Source organism: Lipophrys pholis, assembly GCF_963383615.2.
Source record: "Lipophrys pholis genome assembly, chromosome: 2".
NCBI lineage: Eukaryota > Metazoa > Chordata > Actinopteri > Blenniiformes > Blenniidae > Lipophrys > Lipophrys pholis.
Window position 1 is genome coordinate 6,683,194 of NC_137636.1, and position 27,520 is coordinate 6,710,713.

At 39.1% G+C, this 27,520-nt stretch overlaps 4 protein-coding genes across 4 annotated transcripts; all 4 read left to right on the forward strand.

Annotated features, from left to right (window-relative positions):
- The first annotated feature begins 550 nt into the window (after positions 1–550).
- On the forward strand, positions 551–7,070 carry LOC308106325 (V-type proton ATPase subunit d 1). Its single transcript, XM_080458013.1, has 8 exons — positions 551–780; positions 2,078–2,249; positions 3,763–3,941; positions 4,064–4,143; positions 4,454–4,531; positions 4,677–4,853; positions 5,013–5,090; positions 5,955–7,070. The coding sequence occupies exons 1-8, from the start codon at positions 654–656 to the stop codon at positions 6,114–6,116; spliced, it is 1,053 nt and encodes a 350-aa protein (XP_080314139.1). The 5' UTR covers positions 551–653; the 3' UTR covers positions 6,117–7,070.
- A 1,186-nt stretch (positions 7,071–8,256) lies between these two features.
- foxr1 (forkhead box R1) lies at positions 8,257–12,052 on the forward strand (the record flags this gene model as incomplete). Its single annotated transcript, XM_080458048.1, has 6 exons — positions 8,257–8,377; positions 8,509–8,601; positions 10,005–10,228; positions 10,438–10,497; positions 10,614–10,741; positions 11,743–12,052. The coding sequence occupies 6 exons, from the start codon at positions 8,257–8,259 to the stop codon at positions 12,050–12,052; spliced, it is 936 nt and encodes a 311-aa protein (XP_080314174.1).
- A 606-nt stretch (positions 12,053–12,658) lies between these two features.
- LOC308125416 (C-type mannose receptor 2-like) lies at positions 12,659–18,722 on the forward strand. The gene is made up of 6 exons (XM_080489126.1): positions 12,659–12,738; positions 14,454–14,629; positions 15,555–15,752; positions 16,338–16,558; positions 16,705–17,027; positions 17,744–18,722. Exons 1-6 carry the CDS (start codon positions 12,694–12,696, stop codon positions 17,930–17,932), a joined length of 1,152 nt encoding a protein of 383 aa, XP_080345252.1. The 5' UTR covers positions 12,659–12,693; the 3' UTR covers positions 17,933–18,722.
- A 3,103-nt stretch (positions 18,723–21,825) lies between these two features.
- LOC308106634 (macrophage mannose receptor 1-like) lies at positions 21,826–26,926 on the forward strand. Its single transcript, XM_080458489.1, has 6 exons — positions 21,826–22,488; positions 22,649–22,813; positions 23,599–23,811; positions 24,280–24,500; positions 24,976–25,301; positions 26,143–26,926. Exons 1-6 carry the CDS (start codon positions 22,454–22,456, stop codon positions 26,329–26,331), a joined length of 1,149 nt encoding a protein of 382 aa, XP_080314615.1. The 5' UTR covers positions 21,826–22,453; the 3' UTR covers positions 26,332–26,926.
- The last annotated feature ends 594 nt before the right edge of the window (positions 26,927–27,520 follow it).

The following is a 27,520-nucleotide window of genomic DNA, read 5'->3' on the forward strand; positions in this document are numbered from 1 at the left end:
GAAATTAGTCAATTTATATAAAAAACAAACAAACAAAAAGAAAGTATTGAGTGCTACGTTGCTCCTTTACTCGCCCACTGCATTAGAGTTAATAAGAGAACAGGTCAAACGTTTCTAATCACTGCAACTCAATATAAACCCTTACAAACAATCTCATTATAAACCCACGTCCCCCATTTCATTTAAAAACATGGATAGTGAGTCTCTGTAACACGCTGAGACGCGACACACAGTCTGCGCAGTGCTTTGATCCAGCACAGCGTGTGAGTAACAAAATGAATGCCGTGTCATACGGCATAATATATACGGCATAAGTTGCACCTGTTCAACGGGGTTTTACTTTCTCTGTGAAAACGTTGCAGAGGCAAGAGCAAAAAATAATAAAGACGTTTTTTTATATTTTAAACCTTTATTTATACAAAAATCAAACAAAAATAATGACAAACTCTTCAAAAAATGGTAAAGACGGGCTGTATGAACTTCGACTCTCACTTCCTCTTCCAGACGCTTGCGTACACACGCACGCACGCGCGAGGGCGGGCGGGTGACCAGTCAGATGACAGTCACGTGGTCCAGTCAGCTGATGCTAACGTTAGCCAGCATCCGGACTGACGGTTCTCCAGCAGCAGGGACGGTTCTGACGGTCAGACAGGATGCCTTTCTCCGAGCTGTATTTTAACGTCGACAATGGCTACCTGGAGGGGCTCGTGAGGGGATTCAAAGCCGGAATCTTGTCCCAGGCGGATTATCTGAACCTCGTCCAGTGTGAAACCCTGGAAGGTGAGCCGAGCTAAACGAGCCGCCGCGCGCCCCGCAGGCTAACTAGCTTAGCTCAACATACGATAACGCAGCTTCTAAGCTCTCTTTGCGTTTATTATTCCATTATTGTCATTCGGTTTATACCCGGGAGTTCAATATACTGATTTAGAATCAACGTTTTGTTCGTAATCTGTCATTAATGTGTCTTTACTAGATAGCCAGCCGAAGCTTACTGGGGAATAGCGCGACACATTGATACTCCATCGCTTATTGGTCAATAAAGGGCCTTTCTGGAGGAACTGAAACCGTAGTTGTTAAAGGTTTTACTTCACTTTTCTTGGAATATATGATTGCAATGTCAACAAAGCTTAGAATTGTTTGTCACCTGCTGTATTTGAGCAGTTTAAGCAACACCAGGGCTAAATAAATGTCTGTTTACATTTGGGTTCACAACAGGATTCCACAGTCCTGAGATTAAGTAGAAATAACAACCCAAAGTGAAACTGTCTGGATTTGTTACACGGGATTATCCTTACAGTTGACTCTTGTTTTGATACACTTGTTATTTTACAGTGAGCTTTAAATCGAACAGGACATGAGGTACAGGAAGTCAGAGGAAAAAGTGAACATGCAATTGTAATAATTATGCGATCACAAAATGCATGTGTGTGACAAAATGATTTATACATCTATGTCATTAAATTACCCTGTCATTCTACCATGTGTATTGTTTTATCATCTATTACTGTCTTAACCTATAGGCTCTGTATTATTATGGTTATTAACATTTATGAATGAATTAACAGTGTTGCTCTAGACTTTAGTGAAGAAGTCCCACTGTGTGAATTTCACTGCCTGTACGTCCATGACTCCAGCTGAAAAGGGCATCCGGTGCCAAATCAATCTAAACCCCAGAAGGGAGCAACCCAATTTCTCTAAGGCTGTTTAAATAGATTGTTAATCATATATTTAAAGATCTTGATAAGTCCAAATTACTAATTGTGGGAAATAAGTGAAAAAAACAAACATTTAAAGGCAGTACACAGTGTGGTGTATTTGCCCTGACTATTAAACATGCAGTTGTAGTTCTCCATGAGGTGCTCGTGTTCAGCCAGGTTGCTGTGTGGTAGATAAGGTTTATTTTTCTAGTAGAGTCTTGAGATGCAAATTCTTAGTGAAACAAGCAAGTAGTACATATTATACAGATGTGACACTCCCAACCCTTCAGGATCTGGCAGTTTACTCTCAGGTGTCCTTAAAGGCCTCAATTAAGTCAACCACAGAGACGTTATGATGTTCCTCTGTGCTTGTCCTGCAGATCTGAAGCTCCACCTGCAGAGCACAGACTATGGCAGCTTCCTGGCCAACGAAGCGTCTCCTCTCACCGTGTCCGTCATCGATGACAAGCTGAAGGAGAAGATGGTGGTGGAGTTTCGCCACATGAGGAACCAGTCATACGAGCCGCTGGCCAGCTTCATGGATTTCATCACGTAAGGAAAAAGACACTGAGTTTCTTGAACAATGAAGATTCAGTTTGTAGATTTAATAAAAAGTATACCCTCTGTGACAAAGCAATAATTTTTTAACTAAACCCTTCAAAATAAATTACTCGGTTCGATCCCCCATCTCACTCTGATCATGTGTCAAAAGACCCTGAAATAAGTTGTAATTGGTTTGCTTCATTATCCGCTCAAAACAGAATATAAACCTTTTCCACTCATTTTAAGTCATTGCTCTCTGATGTTGTGTGCATTTTCTGTGATGTTTCCATTTTTAGAAAACAAAGTTTTCAGAATATAGGAATATTACATTTCAAAAGGATGTAATGATGTCCCTGACGGTGCAATGTCAACTTATATATTTTTCATGTGATGAAGACCAGGTCATTAAGATATCATCACTGATAAATAATCAGATGATACTAAGCCTGTTAATGGATTATTAGAACAAGAGCAATCAGAGATTTCTGACCTCCGCCAAGGGTAGACATGGACACAGGGAGAATGACACATATTCCACATCCAGATCAACTGCCGCTATTCATTTATTTAATTTAATGGTCATGTGATTTTATTTCATAATTTAAAAGAACACATAAGACAATATTTTGCAAAATGAAAATTTTCATTTGTAACAATAATTTTAATCCATATCACCACCAAAATTGAATACGTTCTTCCTTTAATCAAAATGCACCTGTGTGCCATTTTTTATGAAGATCCGCTCAGTAGTGTTTGAGATATCTTGTTAACAGATACAAACGCTAGTGATTTTATAACCTCTCTGACGGAGGTAATGATTTACATACTGAAATAAGTCGGATTGCTACCGAGTTAAAATCGCACCTTAAATATTACTTTATGTAATATAGTAGTTTAGTAATGGAAAGTTTACATTTGCATTGATGCATATTGGTGAAACAAATCAATGAGATGATCTAATAAATATGGGATTAGTTCAAATGTGACAAAACAATAAAGTGATGGAGTCACGTCTCGGCTTTGTTCCTCTTCCTGGACCTGCTGTCAGAGTCCATCACCCAGAGATTATTTAGTACTTCAGTCACTGCTCTGAATTCCTCCGTGTCAGAGGATGTACCATAAATTTCTCCCTGTGAAGCACTAAATGGTTTCCGGCTTAAATACATCTCTGATGTACTGGAATCTTATGAAGCAGTCAGACCTTAAATCATGTTTAAATAGCATTCAGGATCAGAACCAAACTGAAGCAGCTGTCAGTTTGTCTGCTCTCCACCTGTAAAAGAAACTTCCAGATCATTTAAATCACAGTTTAAAACTATATGCTGCAGTTTAACAGTCAATGAGGTATTTAACTCGCTGGTGGGATTTCGTCCAGCTTTTGTTACATATTTGTTTGCAGTTACATTTGCTTTTGTTTTTTTTCATCACAGTTTCTGTTTGTCTTTCTTTTCCCTTCATTATTAATTTCAATCCTTGTGCCCAAACAAGTAAATAACCCCGCCTTGCCTTGTGCTGCCTTCAGGTACAGCTATATGATTGATAACGTCATCCTGCTGATCACCGGGACTCTGCACCAGCGGGCGATCTCCGAGCTGGTGCCCAAGTGTCACCCGCTGGGCAGCTTCGAGCAGATGGAGGCCGTCAACATCGCTCAGACCCCCGCCGAGCTCTACAACGCCATTCTGGTGGACACTCCTCTGGGTACGCGCACAAATACGAGCAGGACCGACTCGGGGTGAACATTAGAGGGCGCCAAATCTGTAGCGAATGTGAGGCTCTGCTGTTTGTTTTAATGTGAATTTTCCTCGGTTTTTCTTTTCCAGCTGCTTTCTTCCAAGACTGCATATCTGAGCAGGATTTGGACGAGATGAACATAGAAATCATTCGTAACACACTTTACAAGGTAAACCACAATCAGTAATTGCATTACTACTTTCTCTATAGTTCGGCAATATCAGCTCAAAGCATACATGAGCAATTTGATCTAAAGAAATGTACAGAAACTTTACTTTAAAATCTGAATAATAAGAGAATTACGTCATTTCTAATGTGATGGTTTTAAACTAATAGTTAAACTGACTTTTGAATTTACACCTTTTTTTTTTTTCTTTCTTTTTTTTTCTTTTCTTGAAGTTATTGATTGATTTTGTTAGTTGCACAATTTAAAACAAAGTTTTTAAAGTGTTTAAATTCCTGCATTAATATGTTCTCAGGCTTATCTGGAGGCTTTCTATAAATTCTGTTCCAATCTCGGGGGAACGACAGCCGACACCATGTGTCCCATTCTGGAGGTGAGCTTTCTCTCAGTCTTGGCACAGACACACACAGAGTTTGTCAAGTCATGTTAGAGCAGAAAAATGTTTTCCCATAAGAGGTTTAATATGAAGGTTTGAGCGCATTCAGTAATTCACTTTTATTCTTTGTTGTTTTCTGTAGTTCGAAGCCGACAGACGAGCCTTCATCATCACCATCAACTCGTTCGGCACCGAGCTGTCCAAAGAGGACAGAGCCAAGCTCTTCCCCCACTGCGGCAAGCTTTACCCAGAAGGCCTTGCACAGCTGGCTCGTGCGGACGACTATGAGCAAGTCAAAGCCGTGGCCGATTTCTATCCTGTAAGACTGAAATCACACAGTCGGCACAAATCGCTCAGCACTGAAACACATCATGAGATCCTTGGTGCTTTTGTTCGTAAAATTGAATGTAAACTGCTTGTTTTGTTTTCTTTTGCTGTAACGTAAATGTCTGAGCTATTTATTTTCTGGCTTCCTCAGGAGTACAAGCTGCTGTTTGAGGGCGCTGGGAGCAACCCAGGGGATAAAACACTGGAGGACCGTTTCTTCGAACATGAGGCAAGAAGTTTTACTCTCTTTATGACTGAAAGTTCCATGTGTCTGAAGTGGGAATGTTTACTGGTGACTCTGTCGGATAAACAAAACACTTAATGAAGACTCGTATAAATAAGGGAAAAGCTGTGGAAAGTGTCAATGTTTAACAGCAAGTATTCAACTGTGACATTTTTTTCTTTTTTTTTTTTACTTCCTAAAGCTATTACCTTCAACAAAGCGACTTCAGATCCTTTATTTCTGTTATTTTGAGTTTTGTCCATGATTCAGGTTGCCTTGGTTGCTCTTATTGTGTCTTCTTCGATTAGTTTTGTGAATCTGGTTTTCAGTGGTGTTTAATGCAGCGAGCTTCTCTCTACAAGCCTTTTTTAACACCGGCTTGTATCTCGCCTGCTCATCCCGCTACTCTTCAGTGCATCTCTCCTGTTGGACTTAATATGCCAAATAAAACGAAAGAGTTTAAATCATTTAGGCAACTGTTTCACACATGAGCTGCAACTTCAGGTTAATACAACACAACAGAAATGAGCTTGTGAGACTCGACAAGCAATAAAAATGAAGCTGCAGTGATTGATTTTGGATGCCAGGCTACGTTTTTTTGAAGGAACGTAAGCATCACTCAAAGCTTTGTTTTTGTTAGTCCATGTAGTTTCCATGTAGTTTCCATGTAGTTCCCATGTAGTTCTGTTTCATGTGAGAAAACTCGTGCATGGATATCAAAACACGCTCACTGCTCATGGAAAGGCCGGGAGTCAAAGCCGGGGCTTTGTTCTGTGAGACAAACCGCTGTACCACTGTTGAAATGAAGACTGTGCTTCCCACTTTCTGACGCCGGCTAAGCACTTGGTGTCCTACCGTTCCCACTTGCAGGTGAAGCTGAACAAGCTGGCCTTCCTCAATCAGTTCCACTTCAGTGTCTTCTACGCCTACGTCAAGCTGAAGGAGCAAGAGTGCAGGAACATCGTGTGGATTGCAGAGTGCATCGCCCAGCGACACCGCGCCAAGATCGACAACTACATTCCCATCTTTTGAGCCTTTTTTCCCCCTCTTTCCCTCTTCTTCCTCCTGCCATCATTTAATTTGTTTCCAGTCACGGCTCTGTTAAACATTCTAATGGTCTGATGCGAGAGTTCCCCCGTTCCTCACTCCTAGGTGTAAATTAGACTTCGCCAAAGGCTCTGCATTGCAAACAAAGTCCAAACACGCAATTAACTCCCGCTCCGAGTTTTTAACTGCAAAGAAATCACATGAGCCTGGTGCACGAGAGTCGCTCATTTGACTTTCAAACATTTGTCTGCGGTTGTTTAAAACGAAACAAAAATGATATTTTTATGCACGAGGTTCCGTCCGTCTCGAACATCAGCTGGCAAGGTAAACCAAATGAGGATTTGCAATTTACAAAAACCAGCAGGAAAGCTGACAGACACCTGGAGAGAGTGAGAGAGAGAGAGAGAGAGACCCTTAATATATTACCTGCAGATCTAAATGAAATGTTTTGAAACTATATGACCTTCAGTCTGTTCATCTAAAAATGGACACAACGTGCAAACATTCCTCAGCTTCGGTCATCAGCAGACTCCATAAACTCATATTTATTTCTGTTGTTGTGCTCAGTTTGTTTAGCATGTCTGGTAATTACTGTGGTTTTATCCCCTCCAAAAAACCTTAACGAGTGAAATGTATGAGCTCCTTCTGATATGTTGTTCTACTAGATTGTTGTTAAATATGGAAAATACAACAGCTGAACACGAGCTTCCAGTCGGTGATCTGTTCAAGCGTGAAGCTTCTGTAAATGGCCGTGGAGCGAAACTTTATGGGTATGTGATTGAACGTAACGTTTAAACTATACAAAAGATATATAGATATTTAAAAATGACAATATGACTTTGTTTTCTTCTGTAAAAAAATTGATTTATTACTGTTTTGATCTGTTGTTTGTGACATGTGTATAGTAAATGTGACGAAAGTAAACAAGGCTGAACGGAGTTTTGTTGTGATTGAATGTTGAGATATTTCTGAAGTGGCTCCTTCAAAGATCCGTGCATGTGAGAATCCTCTAAATTTGGGTTTTTACAAAATATTCGATCATAATTTAAGTCCTTTCATAAAGTCACCAGTTGACCAGATGTGAATTTTTTTGGACTGCAAGAAGAAGCCAAGAGTACCCAGAGGAAACCCATGCAGACACAGAAAGAACATGCAAACTCCACATGGACGCTGGTGGTTCAGACTCAAACGTGAGTGTTGGTGCCGTGTTTCCAGTGTTGATTTTTAACGACCATGAATCTGAAAAAACTTGAATCACAACTGGTCAAAACAGGAACATTTTTCATCGGTCATACTCTAGTCAAACAAAAACATGAATTCCAGCACAGGATGTGCACAAACATGATCACATCACCACCAACCTGAAATCTCTTCACTGGCTCTCTGTTCCACTCGGTATTAATGACAAAGTCTCCCTCCTCACCCCCCATAACTCAGTGACCCCATTAACCTTTTAAATTCAAACTTTTTTTGTTTTACTACTGTAGCACTTTGCAATTGTTTAAATAGAAATTGCAATACGAATTATTATTGTTATAACTGCCCTCTAAAGCAGTAACAGTTTTTCTTGTGGCCCCCTTTAAGTAAAAAATGGCCCAACCTTGTCACAGAGTTTCAAACTACATAAGTGTCCACTACATTATTTTGTTGCAATGCACCTCTTAAAAGCTCTTAAAAGTGTGTTGTTGTTCCTAAAACCAGAGAGGTTTTCCAGAAGTGAAATAAATCAAACGTGCAGATCACATGATTCATTGTGGCTTTCCATTTATTATTTATTTTTGTTTGTTTCTTAAGAGCAAAAGAACCTGCTTTGATTGTTTTATTTTTGTTTTTCACTTTTTAGGATCGCCCTTATGAGTCTTACAGGCCTGCCTAATGTCAAATCAATATTGAATCAAGTTCTTCTGACGTTCTCCTCATAAAAGCTGAATCATCTGAGCTGCAGGTTGCCTCCATCCATCCGCAGCTGTTCTCTCTTAAACTTAATTGTGTCTCATCAAGCTGCTCACCTGCAGCTGCTGCTCTAAGAAGAACAGCCAGCAGGCCCGAGCTGCTGCTGTTGCTCCCATCTTCAGTCTTCGCAGAGCTTCTGTCAGACTTTAGAGGACACATCTTAAAGAAAAACATGACCTTCCAGGTTACAACCAGAGCCTGGCTCTGTGACCTGCACTGCTCGGTTGGTCTCACTGACTGGGACATGGACAACGAGCTGAAACTGGCAACAACCACTGACCAGTGTTACCACGGTAACTGTCTTCATTATTCCACCTTTCATAGAGACGATGGATGTGTTTAACTCTACAGTCAGGAGCGCTGAATGTGTTTTGAAGTGTGTGTTATTGTTGAGCACGTCACTGAGTTTTCCGTCTGATGACAGAGGACAAACTGAACGATCAATATGTCGCCCAGAAACGTTCCACGAGTGCCTCGAGGAGAAAAGATGAATTCATTTGGTATGATAAAACATCTGGTGAGTTTGGAGAAAACACATTTTAATGATTTCAAGACCTTCCTCCTTTTAAAACAAGTCCCTTATTAAAAGTTCATAATCCTGTTTAATATGTGTGACCCATGTGTCTGAAGTCTGGTTCAGTGAACATTTAAAACAACATTGTACTTTCATAGTTAAACATTTCTTCTTGTCACGACTTTAACTTTTGTAAAAACTTGACAGGAAAATCGGTGAAACTAGTTTATTTACTTTACTGTATTAACTGAACCAGAGAGGATCGTGTCTCTGCTTTAAATTCAGTTTTTATTGAATTGAGAGTTATTAGAACTAGAGTTGCGTTTCCTGCCATTGTCTTCAGATAAAGTGATAATACCAGCTTGTTAAAGAAGAAACACTGTCCACACTCTCTGAAACACACTTTGACAAATGAAAATCACAACATACTCTCATCTACTTGAAATACATTCACGGTCAATTTACTTGGATGAATAAATAAACCTATGTACAACACATGTATACAGAACAACTTGTAAAGGAACATGGAGTTTTGAAGCGATGAATACTGTGAATTGTATGAAGCACAAATGTATTGCATTTAGTTCCTGACAGAAAATGCCAAATGTGAATGAAAATTGAGGCCTTTCAATAAAACATTCAGTCACTTTTAATCCATTGGTAATATTATAGATCCACACGACACTGAAACTTGCACATTTGATTGTAGTTTCTTCTGGTGCTGTGTTGGCATCTCACTCCTAAAAACACTTTTTCTTGAGGTGTCAGGATGTTTCAGATTACCATGTAAACAGATGGAGGACGAGCTGCTGTTCCTGAGATCGCGGCGTGCGTGAGGGGAAAGCACATTCTTGAATGAAATCGAACAATAAAATCTGCGAGGAGGCATAAAATGGAATAGAATATGGTTTGAATAAAAGAAATCTTGACTATTAAAAAGTGGGATGGTATAAAAACCTTGACTTTTAACCATATTGCACAATATAAAGCAGCTGGAAGTGGAATGTGCTGCAGGAAAAGAAACTAATATTCTGGATAGAAGGACTCTTGTCTTTATCTCTCTGGCTTCGAATGCTGCTCGGTCATTGTTGGTGTTGAGCCCCATGCACAGGACATGTTGTTGTAGGACTCCTGTGAGTAAAATCTCTTATTGGAGCTATAAAGTCCGGTTTTATTCACAAGAGCTCTCTGCTGCTGAACCGGCGCCCGGATAGCTGGTGTGTTTATTTATTTATTTATTTTTATTGCTAGTAGCCCAGGTCTTGTGTTTTCCTGTATTTTTTAAAATTAACACTAGCCAAAAATTTACGTAACCAAATCAAGTAATTTTTTTTTCATGTATGTGAGGGGGAAAGAAAATTGTACAAGTTACAACATTGACATGTCGTCTGTTTTCTGTCCATCAGATACTTTTGTTAAACCAAACCCATGGCTGTGGGTTAATCCCAACATCGTCTGCTCCGTGGAGTACGAAAAGCCTGCAAGTCTGCAGACTTTAGGTGGACCTGATCTAGAAGACCAGACGAGTGGGACTTTACACACCAAACATTCACCGAAAGCAGAGTTCTGCAACTTCACCTCTCACAGCAGGACACTGCTGCCCCCGGATTTACCCTCCACTGAGTACATGGTGCACAATGACACATCCTCAAATGCATGCGTGGTAACATACTTCAGTTTACAATTGCAGTATATTCTTGTTAATGGTAAGACTGGAGCTGCTTAGTAAAATCTTAATTCTTCACCCGCCTGAGACTCGATCAGAAATGGTTATTAATGACTTGTATCTGATGTTGGGCAAAGTCAATCTAACTTAAAAAATTTTTTTTTTAATATTAGATGAAGAATGGAGCCTCTCGTAAACCAGCCAAGGCCAGATGCAAGAGAAGGACTCCAATGGTGAGCCCGATCACTTCAGATCTCACCCAATTGCTTTTTTCTTTTTTTGGAATATCCTCAAAAGTGTATAGTGAGCTGAATAGATTCTTTCATTAGTCGTTTCTCTCTTATTCCAGGACAATAGTGCACTGAAACCTGGATGTTGGCCTCGCCCACCAGTGAATTATTGCATCCTCATCACCTTGGCACTGAAGACCAGTCCTAGTGGGAGCCTGAAAGTTCAGCAGATTTACAATTTCATCAGGTCAAAAGTATTTCTGTTTTTTAAATCCTTTTTTGAAAAAGCTTTTCCAAATCCTTCGAAGCAGAAGGGACACTCCAGGTCCTGCAAACCCACAGTCCTGCATGGCTTCATTTGGTATCCTCCTTTAACTCCTCCAATGATAACCCCCACCCCCCACCCACCTTTTTGGCTGCAAGAAAAAAATGACCTTATTCTTTTCGTAAAATAAGGTCATTTTTTTCTTGCAGCCATAGGAAAGTGTTTTTCAGGGGTATTTGTTATTTGTTTTAGATCTAAACTCTTTTTGTTCAAGTGACATTGCTTGACTTCTCTTTTTAAATGTGTTTAATGATTAGAGATTAGTGACTCTGAGTTGCCAGTTTGTTAAACGGGATATGAGCAACATGTTTAACATTTCAGGAACTTGCAGTATGAGATTGCTTCACACTATACATTGATGTGCATACATGTTCAAAAACAAATCTTTTTAATGGGCATATTTCTGCCTGTGAATCCATATATCATATAGACGCATATTCTAAAACAAGATGTATTTATCAAAGTAGCCTGCATTTTATTTTTTTTAATTTTTTGGGGGGAGGGGGTGGGGGGACAAAAACCCACTATCATAGCAGTGTCCCATAGTGTGTCAGCAAATTACTTTTAATTTACAGAAATCCAGTGAGTAGTCTCTCCTTTTCAGAAATGTATTCGTCATAAACTAAAGTATGTGATTCGGTTTTACACTTTCCAACTGAATGTAGTATTGATAAATGGAAACAACATTGTGTACTTGAACCAACTAAAGTCATAAATCTTCAGCCACAATGCACTGTAGAAATATTCACTTGTTTCGGTCACTATAATGTCAATGATGGCCTTCAGTTGGAACAGAGAAAGTAAAAAAACATAGAGGATCATGACACTCCAGGGCCACAAGTGTCCATTTGTACCTCAAAGACTCCATGTAAAGGTGCAGAATGCAGTTGTTGACGTTCTGCCCCCTCTGGTGTCTTTTACAGGGAGCATTTCCCTTTCTTTCAGACGGCTCCAGACGGCTGGAAGAACACCATCCGGCACAACTTGTGCTTCAACAGCAGCTTCCGTAAAACCTGCAACCAGCTGTGCAGAGACGGCAAGAGGAAGTCGTGTTTTTGGCACCTGACACTGGAGGGTCAACGCCGGCTGAAGGACGACCTCTCCGTGCTGACGGGAGAGTCCTTAAAACAACTGGAGAGGAGCATGTCTCACCCGGGTGACTGCAACAGTACAGCCCTCTTTCTACTGAAGAAACTACTCAATTTGGGCTTCGAATTGTTTGTCATCATTTGAGTGGGAAAATTCATTTATATAGATATTGGATGACGTGGGATAGATTTTCACAGGAAAAGAAAAAAAAGTGCTTCTGAAGCATGTGCTGGTACAAACTGTTGGATATAAATCTGTAAGGTGGGTTTCATGTGGCTGCAATGATATTTCTAACAAACTTCCTTCTCGTTACAGATATGATTCAGAGCATACCTGCAATGTGACCGCATTCATGGAGAGATTAACAAATGACAAATGCTAAATAAAACTTAATATACATAATGGCGTTTATTTGGCGAAGACTATTTGTATTTTTTTCCCCAGAATACTCATTTGACATTGGGGCCTATTAAAGCAGGGGAAACCATCTTTGATAAAGTATACAAAGAAGATGAATGGATGTTAAAATGCAGTTTGTTTTCCCCTCAGATGCAAATCTGATGGCGACAATGTGATGCCGGAGGTTTATCTTCCCGTTGCTCTGGAAACGTGTTTTCATGACTGATGGATGCATGTAAATCAAGCCTTCATTTGACAGCAGTCAAATGTTTTATTCTGGATCGAAGATGTTAAATGTATTCAAATTACTATCCTGATATCTATGCATCACATTAAGAGACTTCCAGTAGGAAGTTGGATGCTCAGTGAGAAGAGGCTACTTACTGATGGACATTGCACATCAGGAAGAGGAAAACAAAGCATCAGGACAGGTAAATAAATGAGCCAACAGAACACATTAACTCTTGGTTAGTATCAGTTGAAGGATTATATACTTGCTGGACCAAAAGTTAAACTTGTAATAATAATCTCACTTTGAGACAATGATAGATTGGCAGATTTTGCCTCAGATTGTCTTTGAGGTTTATAAAATAACTTCAACAGTTCTAATGGAACAGTCAGATTGGGATAAGGTCAATTTAATAAACTTTTTTTTTTGTTGAACTTAATGAGTGTGAATTTCAACAATTTCATTGAATGTTGATCTCATTTTCACCCTAACATTAACGTTGCATTTTCTTTGGTTTCATATGAATGTACCTACATTTATCTATATGATGATGTGACCATATTCTGCTGAACCTCCATATGTTAATACTACTCATTTGCTTCCTCAGGTGGTTCATAATCAAAGTTTACCTGCTCTGGAACAAAATTCAAATTCTGTTTATATAAAATTTGCATCTCTATAAGCAAAAATCAGCATATTGGCTTTCCAGAGGTTACTTTAGATGCTTTAGTATGCCTGAAATAACCTCTTCCATAATCAATGTTACAAAAATAACATGAAAATCTGGAATTAAATGATTGAAGTGATGCCTCGTCTGTCTCAAAAATGAATGAAACAACCAAACCTCAAGTCTTACTGGATCTATACACACAATGCTAAGATGGGTAAACGGGGCTCTTTTTTTCTTTCTCTGTAATGGGGAATATAGTTGGCAGATTAAAAAAATTGTTGCATTAATTTTGCATTCACTGATTTGCTCGTAGGCATCTCACACTGAATATAATGAATCCAATCTGCAGTTTTCAGAAGCCACTGACTTTACACAATGAGGCACAAGTTGAAACGATGCATATAAAATACAAAATTCCCAAGTATTTATGTTACAGTAAGACAGGATATTTTGTCATGCACATTTAATTTTATTGGATGTCCAAGGACCGCCTATGACTCCAATCCCTACTGAGGAGTTGACAAAAAGGTTTTCACACTGAGCCACAGTTGCCAGGTCTGATTGACATGTTCTAGCTTGAACACAAGATAAAAACGGCTGATATCTCACCTGCCATAGAAACCCATGGGAAAATCTTGCCACATAGATAATGACACTTCAAAAGCACACAAAGCCTCACAACTGCAGTAAATGACCAAAGAAGCACAGACCGTTTCCTTCATCATAGCAACCATCAAAAACAGCCCTCAGCCACTTTACAGTAGACAACAGAGGCATCTCACACAAATGAAACACATTGGCATTAGAATACAGCAGCTTTATTCATCATTATGTGGCATAATAAAATTACAGGTGCCGCTCCCTTAGTGCATCTACTGACACAGGAGCGCTAAAAGCCGCTGGGTCGTTGCACGCCACCATCTTTTGATTAATGCCAAAAACAATTGACACAAAGCAACAGGCACTGGCTGGATGACTAAATAAATGGAGTTTATGATTGAATACAATACTTTTTTTTGTTGTTGTTGTTTTAGGTGACAAAAGAGACTCAACAGTCTTGTTTCACATGCATCAACTTAAAAAAAAAAAAAAAGAAAGACCACAGAGTCTCAATAAAATTGCGTACATGTTAATAGCAGTAAGGATTCAGGACACTGTCAGTTTTTGCTCATCTGTCTTGTTTGGTTTGTAAAAGAAAAGTCACCTCATCTAATAGATCTCATGGTATATTTGATTGCTTCCTAAAGAAGAGAATTTTGATGAAGACAATGATGAGGAGCAGCCTGTCAGGACCTGTCCTGCTCCTCCTCCTCCTCCTCCTGAACAGCAGCACAGTATCCGGACTAGGATCAGTCGTGTCAAAATTCTACCCGCACATCAAAACTCCTAAAACCTGGCATGATGCTCAAACCTACTGCCGGAGGTAAGATGTATTGCTGTTGATGGTAAATAGGAGTTATCATAACATTGATTTAATAAAGTAGAGCTTGCATAATACAATATCATCGCAGGAAAATAGATTCAGTTAATCAGGACATGAACATTGAGTCAGAAATACTGAATTTATTTTATGATTGTCAAACATTTTCCTGAAGATTCAATGTGTTGCACTGATGGATTTCAAGCTCATATACTTGCGTGCTTATACGCTCTTATATATATGTGTGTGTGAGAGTGTGTGTATATAGAATTTAATTTGGACTTCTCTTTGGATTTTGCCTGGTGCCATTATTTATGGCATGAGTTTGCTCATCCTTTCACAAGATGCACATTCAGTTAATATTTGACAGTCCCTCTGCAGAGAAGGCCTGAGTACAATCAAAATCTGCATGCCCTTATACAGTCTTGCATCTTCTGAGTCTGTAGGACAACAACACATAATGTTAATGGTTTGTTGTCACTCACACACCTGATTGAAATGAATGGCTTGTTGTTTGAGTCACTTGGGTTGCAGCAGACATCTATAACATCTAAAGCAGTACAGTGGTCAATGAAGACGCAGGATTATAAAACACTGGTGGAGACGATTTTCCAGTAATATGCGGAAATACCTCAACACATGCATGTTTGTTTCATTTTTTATGCACCTTTTCAATACATGTCTGGAGGTTTCCAAAACACAAATGCACTGTCCGCTTAAAAAAGAAAAACCGACCCAGGTCTCAACTCTACAGGGGTAGAAGAAACAGTGGAAATCCTAATATTTAAAGATAATCGGGGATGAAAACACAATGCAGTCTACAGTGTGCCTAAAACCATAAAAATACAGTATTCTTCAACAGAATTTTCCAAACTATCTAGAGGAGTGTGTTCATTTCGCTTTTCAATGTTTTTTGCTGTTTTGACAGCTTCTACACAGACTTGGCCATCGTCTACCAGCAATCGGATGGAGACCGTATGTCTTTAGATATATATTATGCATGGATTGGTCTATACAAAAAAGCAAACTTGGTCGGAATAAGTGGCTGGACTTGGACATATGGAAGTTCTGCATACAGCATACAAGGTGACGGCGGCTGTGCCTACTTCGATTATGGCTCCAAAAAGTAAGTCCTACTGTTTGTAACAGAGTTGGTTAAAACACATAAAATGGACCACAGTGCCGCTTTTTCTGTATTATCAAAAATATTGCTAATATAAATAAGATATAACAGAGATATCAGTGACCTCGTGAGCTCAACAAGTGTTCACAATGACTGCTTGCTCATATCAAACTCACATGTGCTCGCACAATTCAACACATTGAATATTAATTTTAATGTATTGGCTTTCTGGAACATAACCAAGCATACACTCCCATTAGTCACATCTCAGTAAATATGCACAAAAATAAAATGACACACCGTTGCTCATTTATTTGAGAGAGAGAGAGACTTCAGGGACAATTTCTTTCCACTCAGTTACGTATTTACTTAATATAAAAGCACACATTTGTTTAGTTTTTTTACAGTAACGTATTTTATGTAGGTCATTAGGTCAATGTGTGATTTCTATTTTTATGTTATAAGCAGTTATGCAGACAACTCAAAGCGACCCACTGTCAGAACACTGGTATAGTCATGCACAAACTGTCAATTTCAACAAATGAAATCTCTACATAAAACTGACTTTATTTCTATTTCCACTGAAAGGATTAAGGCCACTACTTGTGAAGCAAATAACTTCTTCTTCTGCTACATCACGACGTCAGAACACTGGTGGTACACATTCGTACCTCTGTCAAAGACGTGGTCAGAAGCTCGGCAGTACTGCAAGACGAACGCTAGAGATTTGATTTCCTTGGATCAGACCGACTCCATGAATTCTTTAGGATCGAGAAACTTCCCAGTCTGGATTGGACTGCACAGAGAAGGTGAGGAATTGTCTGTATTCTATTTGAATAACTAATTCATTGGTTTCTTCAAAGATGGCATCATGCAATGTGCAAAGTTACCATAAGTAGCTGATAGAAGTTGGTCTTTCCTCTCACACGCATTCATTATTTTTCAACATCTGCAGGAGGAACATGGAAGTGGAGCTCAGGCTGGTCAGACTACAGGAACTGGGCTGATCCACCATCAGATAATGGGGACTGTGTCTCCATTTCATCTGTCCAAAAAGAGATGGCCACCGAAAGGTGCTCCGACCGACTTCCCTTCGCCTGCGTCAGTGACAACTTACTCCTGGTTAATGAGAGAAAAACCTGGGAGGAGGCGCTGGAGCACTGCCGAGCCTACGTCTCACCCACCGGCAGCAGTCGCCACTACGACCTGGTCAGTGTGCAGCCTGGAGACGACCAGGACTACATAATGGCCAGTGTCAGGAAGGCTGACACTGAGGAGGTGAGCTCACGTTCAGCGACAATCAGTGCATCTAGTACAGGCCAGCTCTTCTGCATTTTGGCAAATAGCATATTAAGGTGTAAAACCTGAAAGACGTGAGAAAACGCAAACAAGCTTTCACCTTTGCCCATGGTTGCAGAAGATTGACATTGGAATGATACTCTCAGTGCATCTTGATTAATGTGAACGTTTATTTATTTTATTATTTTTTAGAGTTTTCTTGTAGGAAAATGTACAATATAAAAAAAGAAAAAAGAAAAACAAGGGACTAAAATTTTTTTGTTTTTTATATATGTATTAATCTGTTACAGTCAACTCAATGTGTCATGCAATTATGTGACATGATGATGATGATGATGATGATGTTTCCTGGTCATCCAACACTTCTATGTGTTGTTGATTTGACATGTTACGAATGTGTAACATGCTTTTGACTTTTGTTTGCGATTGGCTGAAGACATGAGGACCATTGCCAGGTTTCGGTTCTTTTTTGAATTTTCTAGGTTTCATAAACAGTCAAGGAGTTATGGTTATGAGAAGTGAACATACACAATCCAAATCCTGTCAGCGGTGTCAGGATGGGAATGAAAAAGTGACACATTAAAAGTGAATGCCCCGTAATTGCTATTTATGATTGTTGAATTTGTAATGTTTGAGTTTGTGGAGAGAATGATGAAGTTTTTGAAAATGTATTTACTGACGCTTCTTCCTTGTAGGTGTGGGTGGGTCTGCGTTTCCTGGCTGGACACTGGCTGTGGGTGACGGGGGCAGACATGTTGTACACTGACCTGCTTCAATGTTCTCTTGATGGAAAACACTGTGGAGCCTTATCCAAGACCACCCGGACTAATGTGGTGACCAGAGACTGTACAGAGAGGAAACACTTTCTGTGTTACAGAATGTGAGTTTCCTGAACGCCACACTCTGTCTTAGGCTGGTTTCTGCCTTGGCCGATACCAACGACCACCAGAATCCCTTTCATGGACTGATCATGACAGAGATTCTAACAGTTAGTCCTGCTAAGAATACTAATATTTATAGACGCACTGCTGCAGCCGTTGGTGCCTGGTTACATGACAGTGGAGGTGTTGGGGGTCAAGACCTTTCACAAGGACCCACAGTGGCTGTTGTATATTTGCCTTATCCAAGTACTCTGTCCCTCCACTTCATCAAGAAATCAAGAGTCACATTCTGTTATTCAACTCAGTGAATAACGGTACACCCACTTTCTGTTAACCAACCACTTGCTTGAGTTTTGTCACACTATCAGGTTAATGCACCCTAAATTTAGCCTGCAAATAGTTGTATGTTTTTCATTTTCTAAAATATAGAGGCTTTATTTTATGGCCTGTTGAATTACCCATGACTAGTAGTGAGGCGACCTTGTTCAAGACCGTATTAAAACTCAAAAGAACAATACAGTCAAATACAGGGGTCAGGTTTTCTACAGGCCAATTAAAAATAGACCATGGGTCATAGTGTGTACTTTTCTGGATTAGAAGTAAATATGTTATGTTTGATTGAAGTTAATCAGTTGTGATGCCACATGTGGACTTCAAAACTAAGCATTGTGTCACCTCATCCGTAAACTGAAACTGTTGAACTTGCACTGTTTCTTCATAGCTTTTAATTTAATCTCATTGCTGTTTGTGAAGTTGCGAAAATACAATATAAAATAAAACACTGGCCAGTTGTATTTTCCTGCTTCCTGTGTGTTTCTGTGGGTAAAATGTTTCATCTTCAGTGCCTCAATGGAAATATCCACTTCATTTGATAACAGTCAAATAGAGTTCAGGGAATGCAGCCCATAGAGGATCGTTTGTTTAACTTTATATTTAATTCAAATGAGAATCAAGGTCAAGATGTCCAGTTGGTTGTTTGGAGACTCGTCGTTGAATTCTTTTCTTCAAAAACTCAAAGCAAAGCATCAGGACAGGTAACTGCATTACCATCTGGTTAATTTGAGTTAAAAGCCTCCAACATTTGCTGTGTTTACAGTTTTATATGATTCAATAGATCAAGTCGGGCAGCTCCGCCTTATAATCTGCTGTAACATCCGTGCAATGTGGAGTTTTGGTTAAGATTGAGAGACATTTTATTTATTTATTTATTATGTTCATCTATCAGGTTGTAGCTGGAGAAGGATTACATTGTATTGACATCTGCATTTAAAATGCTGCAATTCTTATTTATGTGGCGAGGCCGGAAAAATAGAAACTTGAACGCTCAACACATTGAGCACAATTCAATTTTTTTAAAAAGGGTTAATAACTCCTGAGCTTCCTTATTCAGGCTCCATCCATGTGGTAAAACCCAGAAGTATGATATAAAAGTCAAGAGGTTTCCAGATTGAAACCTTACTTCCAAGTAAATATACACAAACATCCTGTCAGCTGTGTCATACGGAAGAGTTTTATTGCCACTGAAGAAAAAAAAAAATTCGGAGGCTAAAAAAAAACAACCTTTGTGGCCCCAGAAAAAGTCGAAAATCAAAGTCGAGATTTTTTTTTTTCACGGAGAGACGTCTATCCATCCCTCATCATTTGCCCGTAGATGTGAATTCACATTAAATCACTTAATTCTGACTCTATCGGGTTGCTTATTGCTTATGGACGTGTGATTTTACACAGGATTTCCTTGATTAATAAGAACACATTTAAATAAGCAGCCGGGGATCCGTGCCTTTGTCCTTCGTACTCGACGAACTTCCGCGACGGAACCAGGCAGCAGGTTGCTCTGTCTCTTCTAGTCCTGATACTGACGATAACCGCACCGTGTTTATGAGCGAGAGTCTGTCCTGAAGCATCTTTTCATCACTTCATTAAACCACCTGATATGCATTTTGAGGAAGCAGTCACACGCGCTGGCATGTGGATGGACGGACTTCAAATCTCGACTTTGATTTTCGACTTTTTCTGGGGCCAAGAAGGTTTTTTTTTTTTTTTTAGCTTCCGGATTTTTTTTTTCTTCAGTGGCCCTAAAACTCTTCCGTAGTGTCAGAACAGGAATGAAAAGGTAAAATATTAAGAGTGAACCCCCACTAATTATTTTTTAAAATGGCTGAATTTGTAATGTTCAATTTTCTGGTGAAACTCATGAAGCTTTCCAAACTTTAAATTTATCACAGTGAAATAGTAAAAAGATACAGACAATACAAATAAAACAAAAAAAGTCAGCAGCTCACATGATAAAGGCCAAAGAGAGAAGAGAAGGTGTGTATTAAGATAACAGACAGGGAAGGGGCCCGTCTGATGGTCATTCCACAACTTTGGGGCAATGACTGCAAAGGCGTGGTTCAATAATATCAAAGTCAAACCTGGCAACCGTGTAGGAGAGCTGAGAGGTAAGAAGCATAACAGACAACTTTTCCTAAATGATATTGATAGTTGTTACTCGTAAAACAAATAAATGTCTGTAAAAAGTTATAAAAACAACAGATACACATATTGTGACTTTATTTTCTGCTTTGCTGATTTGTTTTTTGATGGAAAATAAAATCCTATCTTGGTTCAACTCAATGCATTGTGATGAAATGACCCATAGCAGTTGATATTGCCACTTATTAAAAACCATTCATGTATAAAATATGAAGGGGTCAGTGTTTATGAGTTTTTCTTACCTTCGAGGCACAATACATCTGAGCCACACCAAAAACATACGGCAATTTCAAGGTAATGTTATTGTTGTATATGCTGTTCTTTCTGCTAAATTTAAAAGTTAACTGTTTTTTATTCCAGTCTGAGTGGCTTATTTTACCTGTAGAGTGGCCCTGTTTAGCTGATCAGTTGGAACATGTTACCTAAACCCTTTTTAAAAGCTCTAATATGTAAATAATTGTGTCTAATTGCGATAAGTGCTGAACCAAAACGGGTCTCAGTTTTGCTCACATCACCCTTCGTTTCATGGCGACTTTACAATACAGGCTTGAGATTCATTTCTGTGATGCTGATACATCCATATACAGAAAAGCCAGCTGGAGGAGCTGCTGAGTAGAAAGTAGTCCTCTAGTGTTCTATGGCTGTCTGGTCTGCTGCACAGTCTGAACCCACAGAGATGTGATCCTCATACTCTCTGCACAGACATGCAGTATTGTTGTACCCCACCCACCAGTGCAGCTGGGACAGAGTGCCAAAATGTGACTGTTTCTCAGGGTAACACATGGTTCTAAATGTAATAGGTTTTTTTTTCAGTTTTGTGTGGTAATAGCGAGTGCAGAGGACCAGAACATGCACACAGACACAAAGATGCTGTTTGAATGTTGAAATAGTTCTTCATATTTTTCTTATTCATAACCAATAATGTACATGAGCTTTAAAATAATAATAATAATGATAATAAATTATTATAAATAAATATAATTTAATTTAATAATAATAATAAATTATCATAAATAAATTATTATTATTATTATTATTATTATTGTTGTTGTTGTTGTTGTTGTTGTTGTTGTTGTTGTTATCATTTTATTATTTGTTTGGCATCACAATGTAGGCACGCTGAGGTTGGAGTTTGGGGAAGTTAAGATAAGCTGCAGCTCAGTTGACAACACCAGTTGTGTCTCAAGTGGAAGGTTGCTGGGTCAATCCCCAATCTGTCAACTTGTTGAAATGCCCTTGAGTAAGACACAAATCCCGACATTGCTCTAATAGATGGATTGAACACTTTGCATGGCATCCGTCTCTAATGGGCTGTGTCAAAACATACATGATCACAACTATTGCATTCATGGGATAATTTAGACAAAGTTTCTCAAAAGTGCTGATGTAATAAACTGATGTGATGCTTCTATCTTTCACAGTTGAAGTCTAAAAGCCAGAAGAAGCCTCTGCATGACCGGGGAAGTTGTCTCCCTAATATCCTGGGCCAACCTCGGGGCCTCCTTCCAGCTTTAGGCACCTAGTAAACCTTTAATTTGAGGCAACCAGTGTGTCCTCATCATTTTTATTGTATTCATTAGCTGTCTTCACTTTCAATTCAAATGAATCAGGAAAATCTTTAGCGGGAATTTTGCTGTCAATCCCATACGACTATGAAGTACTGGTCGTCTAATTATTTTTAACACGTCATAAATTTATACACGGTCTCTGATTATAAATGTGGGCAGTTTTATATTTATTCTCAGTTTTTTCAACTTTATAAAGTTCTGCAAAATGCACAGGTTTTATTTGATTATAGTTGCAGTAATGTCTGCTTCCTGGGCGTCTCCATGGGGGGGAAAAGTGTAATGTTGTAATGCATACATGTAAACCTTCTCTTCATTTGCCAGCAGTCAAATGTTGGCTGCAGATGCAGTGGCAGGCAGCGGATTGTTGGTTTACGTGCACCTTGTATTCAAATGATTGCTCTGAAATGTACAGCTTCAAGTCGGGAAACTTGCCGCAGAGATCTTTGGAGACTGATCGAGGATCACTGCCTATTCTTCCTCAATGTTGGAGCTCAATAAGGCAACTTCAGCTATCAGGTAAATACATTAATAATTAATGATTTTTGATATCCGTTTGAACAGAAATAGGCAATTATCGCAATTCATTCAATTCTACGTGAGATGTTGAGAGATTCTGTTCTATTGTCATGTCACTTAAAAGAAAAACAAGGTTTACATTTATGCTTTCTGTTAACAGCATGTTGACGATGACAGAGATGAAGAGCAGCAGCTTTTCAAGAACCCTGATTCTCCTTGTGCTGAGCAGCAGCACGGCATCCGGACTGGGATCGGTGGTCTCCAAAAAGTACATGTACCACCCAGCTCACTACACCTGGCACGATGCCCGATCCTTCTGCAGGCAGTGAGCGTTCCTTCTTTACTGTCTGTCTGAACATAAACTGGCCGACGTTGATTTGTTTGAATTTGAGACTTGATTGTAAAATGGAAATTGTTTGGAAAAACGGACAGATTTCCCTCGTTCACATCAGGATGCAAATGCTCTGTTGGTTTTCACAATACTGCTGCATCAGGTAAGAGGGGAAAACTGTTAATATCCTGCCGTTCCGGAGATGGTTTTCGTATAACCACCAGTTCATTTGGATGGCAATGTTGCTCCTCCAAATACTTAGAACTGAACTAATTTCAGGTCTGATCCATCATTGTCGGATAAGTATCACATGTGTAACATTCAATATGCAGACTCCATTTGGTGAAAGAAGAATGTTGCTGATTGGCCATATAGATGATGGAATATGGAAGAAATATTGTTTGTATTTTGAGTAGTTTTATCTGGCTTTTAACAAGTTTGACCTTATTAGTATCAGTTCATTTTGAATCACTTTGAATGTTCTGAAAAGTGCTTTATAAATGTATCATTGTTAGTGTGATTGATTGATAAAGATGGTCAATCTAATACCTACATGATAAAAAAAGAGTTTTACTTATTTAAATTGATCTCTCAGAGCTTTCGTCTCATGTTTTTTTTTTTTACACAATAGTAACTCAACAGTCTGTTGTATTAGTAAATGTAGAGAAATGCTCACTAATATTAACAGTCCATAACCACTAATGGGATGATTTTGCTTTCAATCCTTTCTGTTCTGTAAGTTCACTGTCTGGATGATATCGTTTATGCTTTCTCAACAGGCACTACATTGACTTGGCCTTCCTCATCAAGCAGTCAGATGGAGACGCCATGTCCATGAGCCCATACCGTGCTTACATTGGTCTGTACAGGGCAGATCCTCAAGTAGATGAGTGGGTTTGGTCCACTGGAGAAAGTGAAGATTTTCCTTTCTGGGCAAGAGGCGAGCCACAAGAGAATGACACCTGCAGCTTTGTCTCCAACACCACCCTATGGTAATGTAAGACTTCCGAGGGACCGTGCGCCTGCGCACGTATGTGTTGTACTGCCAATCTACTGCTCAATAAAACCACAACTGGACAATTTCATTTCCACACAATAACTTTCTGATTTGACATCCTGACCCTATATATTGTCATGCAGTTACTGTTTACTAGTGTGGTCCACAATGTTTTCATAAATAAAAGGCTTGTTGTATGCTTGCAGCATTTTGCTATTTACATGTTTCCAGTGTTTGCATGTTGTTTGTTGAGTTGGCATGCTGTCATATAGATTTACTCATTTGTTTGCATGTGTTTTCTAATGCGGCAGTGCATTTACACCATCCTGCCAGCAGTTGTGAATTGGGACAGAAGTGAAGTATTGAATGCAAGAATTCAAATAGAAACATACTAGAATTACCTGTAAATTGAATCAACATTGAACACATTTGACCTTTTCCATTATTTTATTTCCTTTCAAAGGATTCATGGAGACCGATGTGGCGCTTATTACTTCTTCTTTTGCCACGAGGAGAAACTTAATCATTACAATTACGAATTCATACCTCTGTCAAAGACATGGTCAGGAGCTCAGGACTTCTGCAGACAGCACTACGATGATCTCGCAACGTTTTCCAGCATCATTTCCCTCAACAGAGTTGGTTCTCAGAACTTTCCTGTTTGGATTGGACTGCACAGAGAAGGTTCATGCACACATGGTCACAAACTGTCAATCCTGATATGAGCTATTCAAATGTATTGTGTATGAATTAGATCATGTATTTGCTTCTTACAAGATGACATGGGATATGATACGTGAAGACAGTTAGATTTCCATAACTTTAAGATATATTTATGGATGGACAGATTAATTTAACTGGTCCTTGAGTAAAATCTGTCGCTAACAACACTATACCCCCAGCCATTGTACAATCATACTGTAGATTCCTCTTAAAAACGTCTGGAAAAAGCTCAAACACTGGAAACCAGCACAATGCAGTTTCTAATTGTCGCACTGTTGGAAACACTAAGGTCAGAGTAAACATTTAGCTATTCGAAAAGGATTTTGTCCATTTTCCCCATTCTCACCACAGTGCATCGTAAATTTAGCTACAAGACAGATGATAAAGTGGAGAGCATCATTGGAAGTAATCTGGTTTTTCACCCTCTGTTCTGCAGAACAAACATGGAAATGGAGCTCAGGCTCTTCAGACTACAGGAATTGGGACCAAGATCAGCCAGACAACAGCGGCGAGTGTGTCTCAATCTCATCTCTCCAGAGAAAGATGGCGACTAAAAGCTGCACCGACCGCTTCCCCTTCAGTTGCTATGTCGACAACATACTGGTAGTAAAGGAGAACAAAACCTGGGAGGAGGCGCTGGAGCACTGCCAATCCCTCACTTCACCCTCCGACAGTCACCATCGCTACGATCTGCTCAGCGTGCAGCCTGGAGACGACCAGGCCTACGTCATGACCAGGGTCACTGAGGCCGACACAGAGGAGGTGAGCTTATATTCACTTAGAAATGCAAAGGAGGTTATCATGATGTATGTTTTAAATTTATTTATTTTTCTAATTGAATTATGAGTTTATTTTGGACATGTGGCCCACATAACAACAACAACAAAATTAAATAAAAACACACAAAACATATGAACATAAAAGAGCAAAGCAAAGCCAAAAAAGAAGTAAATTACTAATGCCCAACCATGTCCGGTTATTTGTGTTTATATTTACAAAAAAAGAAAAAAATTATTTTACACACACACACACACACACACACACACACACACACACACACACACACACACACACACACACACACACACACACACACACACACACACACACACACACACACACACACACACACAACACACTTATACATGAATGTACATGACAGGTACATTGTAATAATAATATTGAACAAGAACATTTACAAATAATAATATAAATAATATACTATTTAGATTTCATCAATTACATTTTAAAACATTTTTGAATGTGTGCTGTTTGATATGGCTTTGCCCAGAAAAGATTAATAATGTGATGATACATGGTTATAAAGTGCTCGCATTCCAACAGCCAAACTAGTTTATGGCCATATAGTTCAGTTAAACATGAGTTAAAGTTGTTTATTAGAATATTCAGAAATAATAAATAATTGCTAGAATAGGATAGAAAATAATTTTGGCACCTTGTAAAGCAGACATCTCCATTTGTGTGATTGTGTGTTTAAATGTGATTGTCACTGTAAAGAGCTCTGTTGGCTGCTGACTTAATAAAAAAGAAAAAAGAAAAAAAGTGCTGTATAGTGAAATCCATTCACCATTTTTCTCTTTAGGTGTGGGTCAGCCTGCGCTTCCTGGCCGGGTTTTGGCTGTGGGTGAATGGAGCAGACATTTCGTACCCTGACCCGCCTACATGCCCCCTCGAGTGGAAGCACTGTGGAGCCTTATCAAAGGCCAACATGAGCAGCGTGGAGACCAGAGACTGTACGGAGAGGAAGAACTTTCTGTGTTACAGAAAGTGAGGACACTTTCCATTGTCATAGCATTTTGTTTTTCCTTGAGTGGTGGTTCTGAATTAGCTATTGTATGAATGTGTGTTTTTCTGTGTTAGAGATGGTGGAGTTGAAATGTACAGTTCAGGGGTCTACTTCTGCACCGTTTCCCTCAGTGGGGTAAGAACCTGCTGTACAATAATCATAATCAACTGATTACAGAAACTAAAGGACATGTATGTTTCTATGTAGACTTTAGTGTCAGCTATGTACAAGGTTCTTCTCACAAACCGGTTAAAATGTTAAAGCTATACTCCACTAAGTACTTTTAGAATATAACTAAATTTTGATTCAAAATGTTTTGAAGATAGCTGCAATGCCATTTATTTTACATTGCAACATGTATTTTTCAAGATGACTGAGTGATTAAAGACGATGGCTTGCTGACACAGTCCGGGGTTTTATCAGTGTAATAGGAACAGTGGAGACAATCCTGTATGCGAGGACATTTATGGTAGATGGGCTTGACAGATACACAAAACATTTAAATAATCACATACACATATGTCTTCACATACTGTATACCTGTGAATACTTTGGGGATTTCATTAAAAAGTTAATCCTGTCTTTTGTGGGTTTGATTATCTTCGCGCTCATCATAAATAGCCCATCCCGAAGAGAAGTAGCTATATACTTCAGTGCTCTTAAATGCTTTGAGAGACTCCAGGTGTGTTGATATTGGTTAGAAAACAAACAAAACAAGGCAGGCAAATTCCCAAATGAATGAAAAAATATTTAAAACTTTGTTTCTTTTAGAAAGTTTGAAATCCAATGTGTTTTGAATTTTGGTTTTTGAGTTATTTTTCTTTTTTTTTCATCAGCAGGTGGGAGCATGTGGGTGGTGCTTTGGTCCAATAAATGGTCACAAAATGACTGAAACCCATGAAACAGGCCTGAACTCTGAACCTCCCTCTGCAGCCGTTACTAAATGTAGAGCTGCAAGACGTTGGTGGTTTGGTCTTGAATATTTCTGAATGATTTGCTTTGCGAGCTGAGAGGAAAATAGGACCGATTTTCTTCTGAATGCAGAGTTTTGTTTATGTTTTACACGGGCTGACACGGTTCAGCTGCAGATTCTTTCTTTTTCTTTTTTCTTTCTTGAATTCCTGATCATTGACCATCAGACTCCACGTCTGCACCCACAGTCACTCTGTAATTA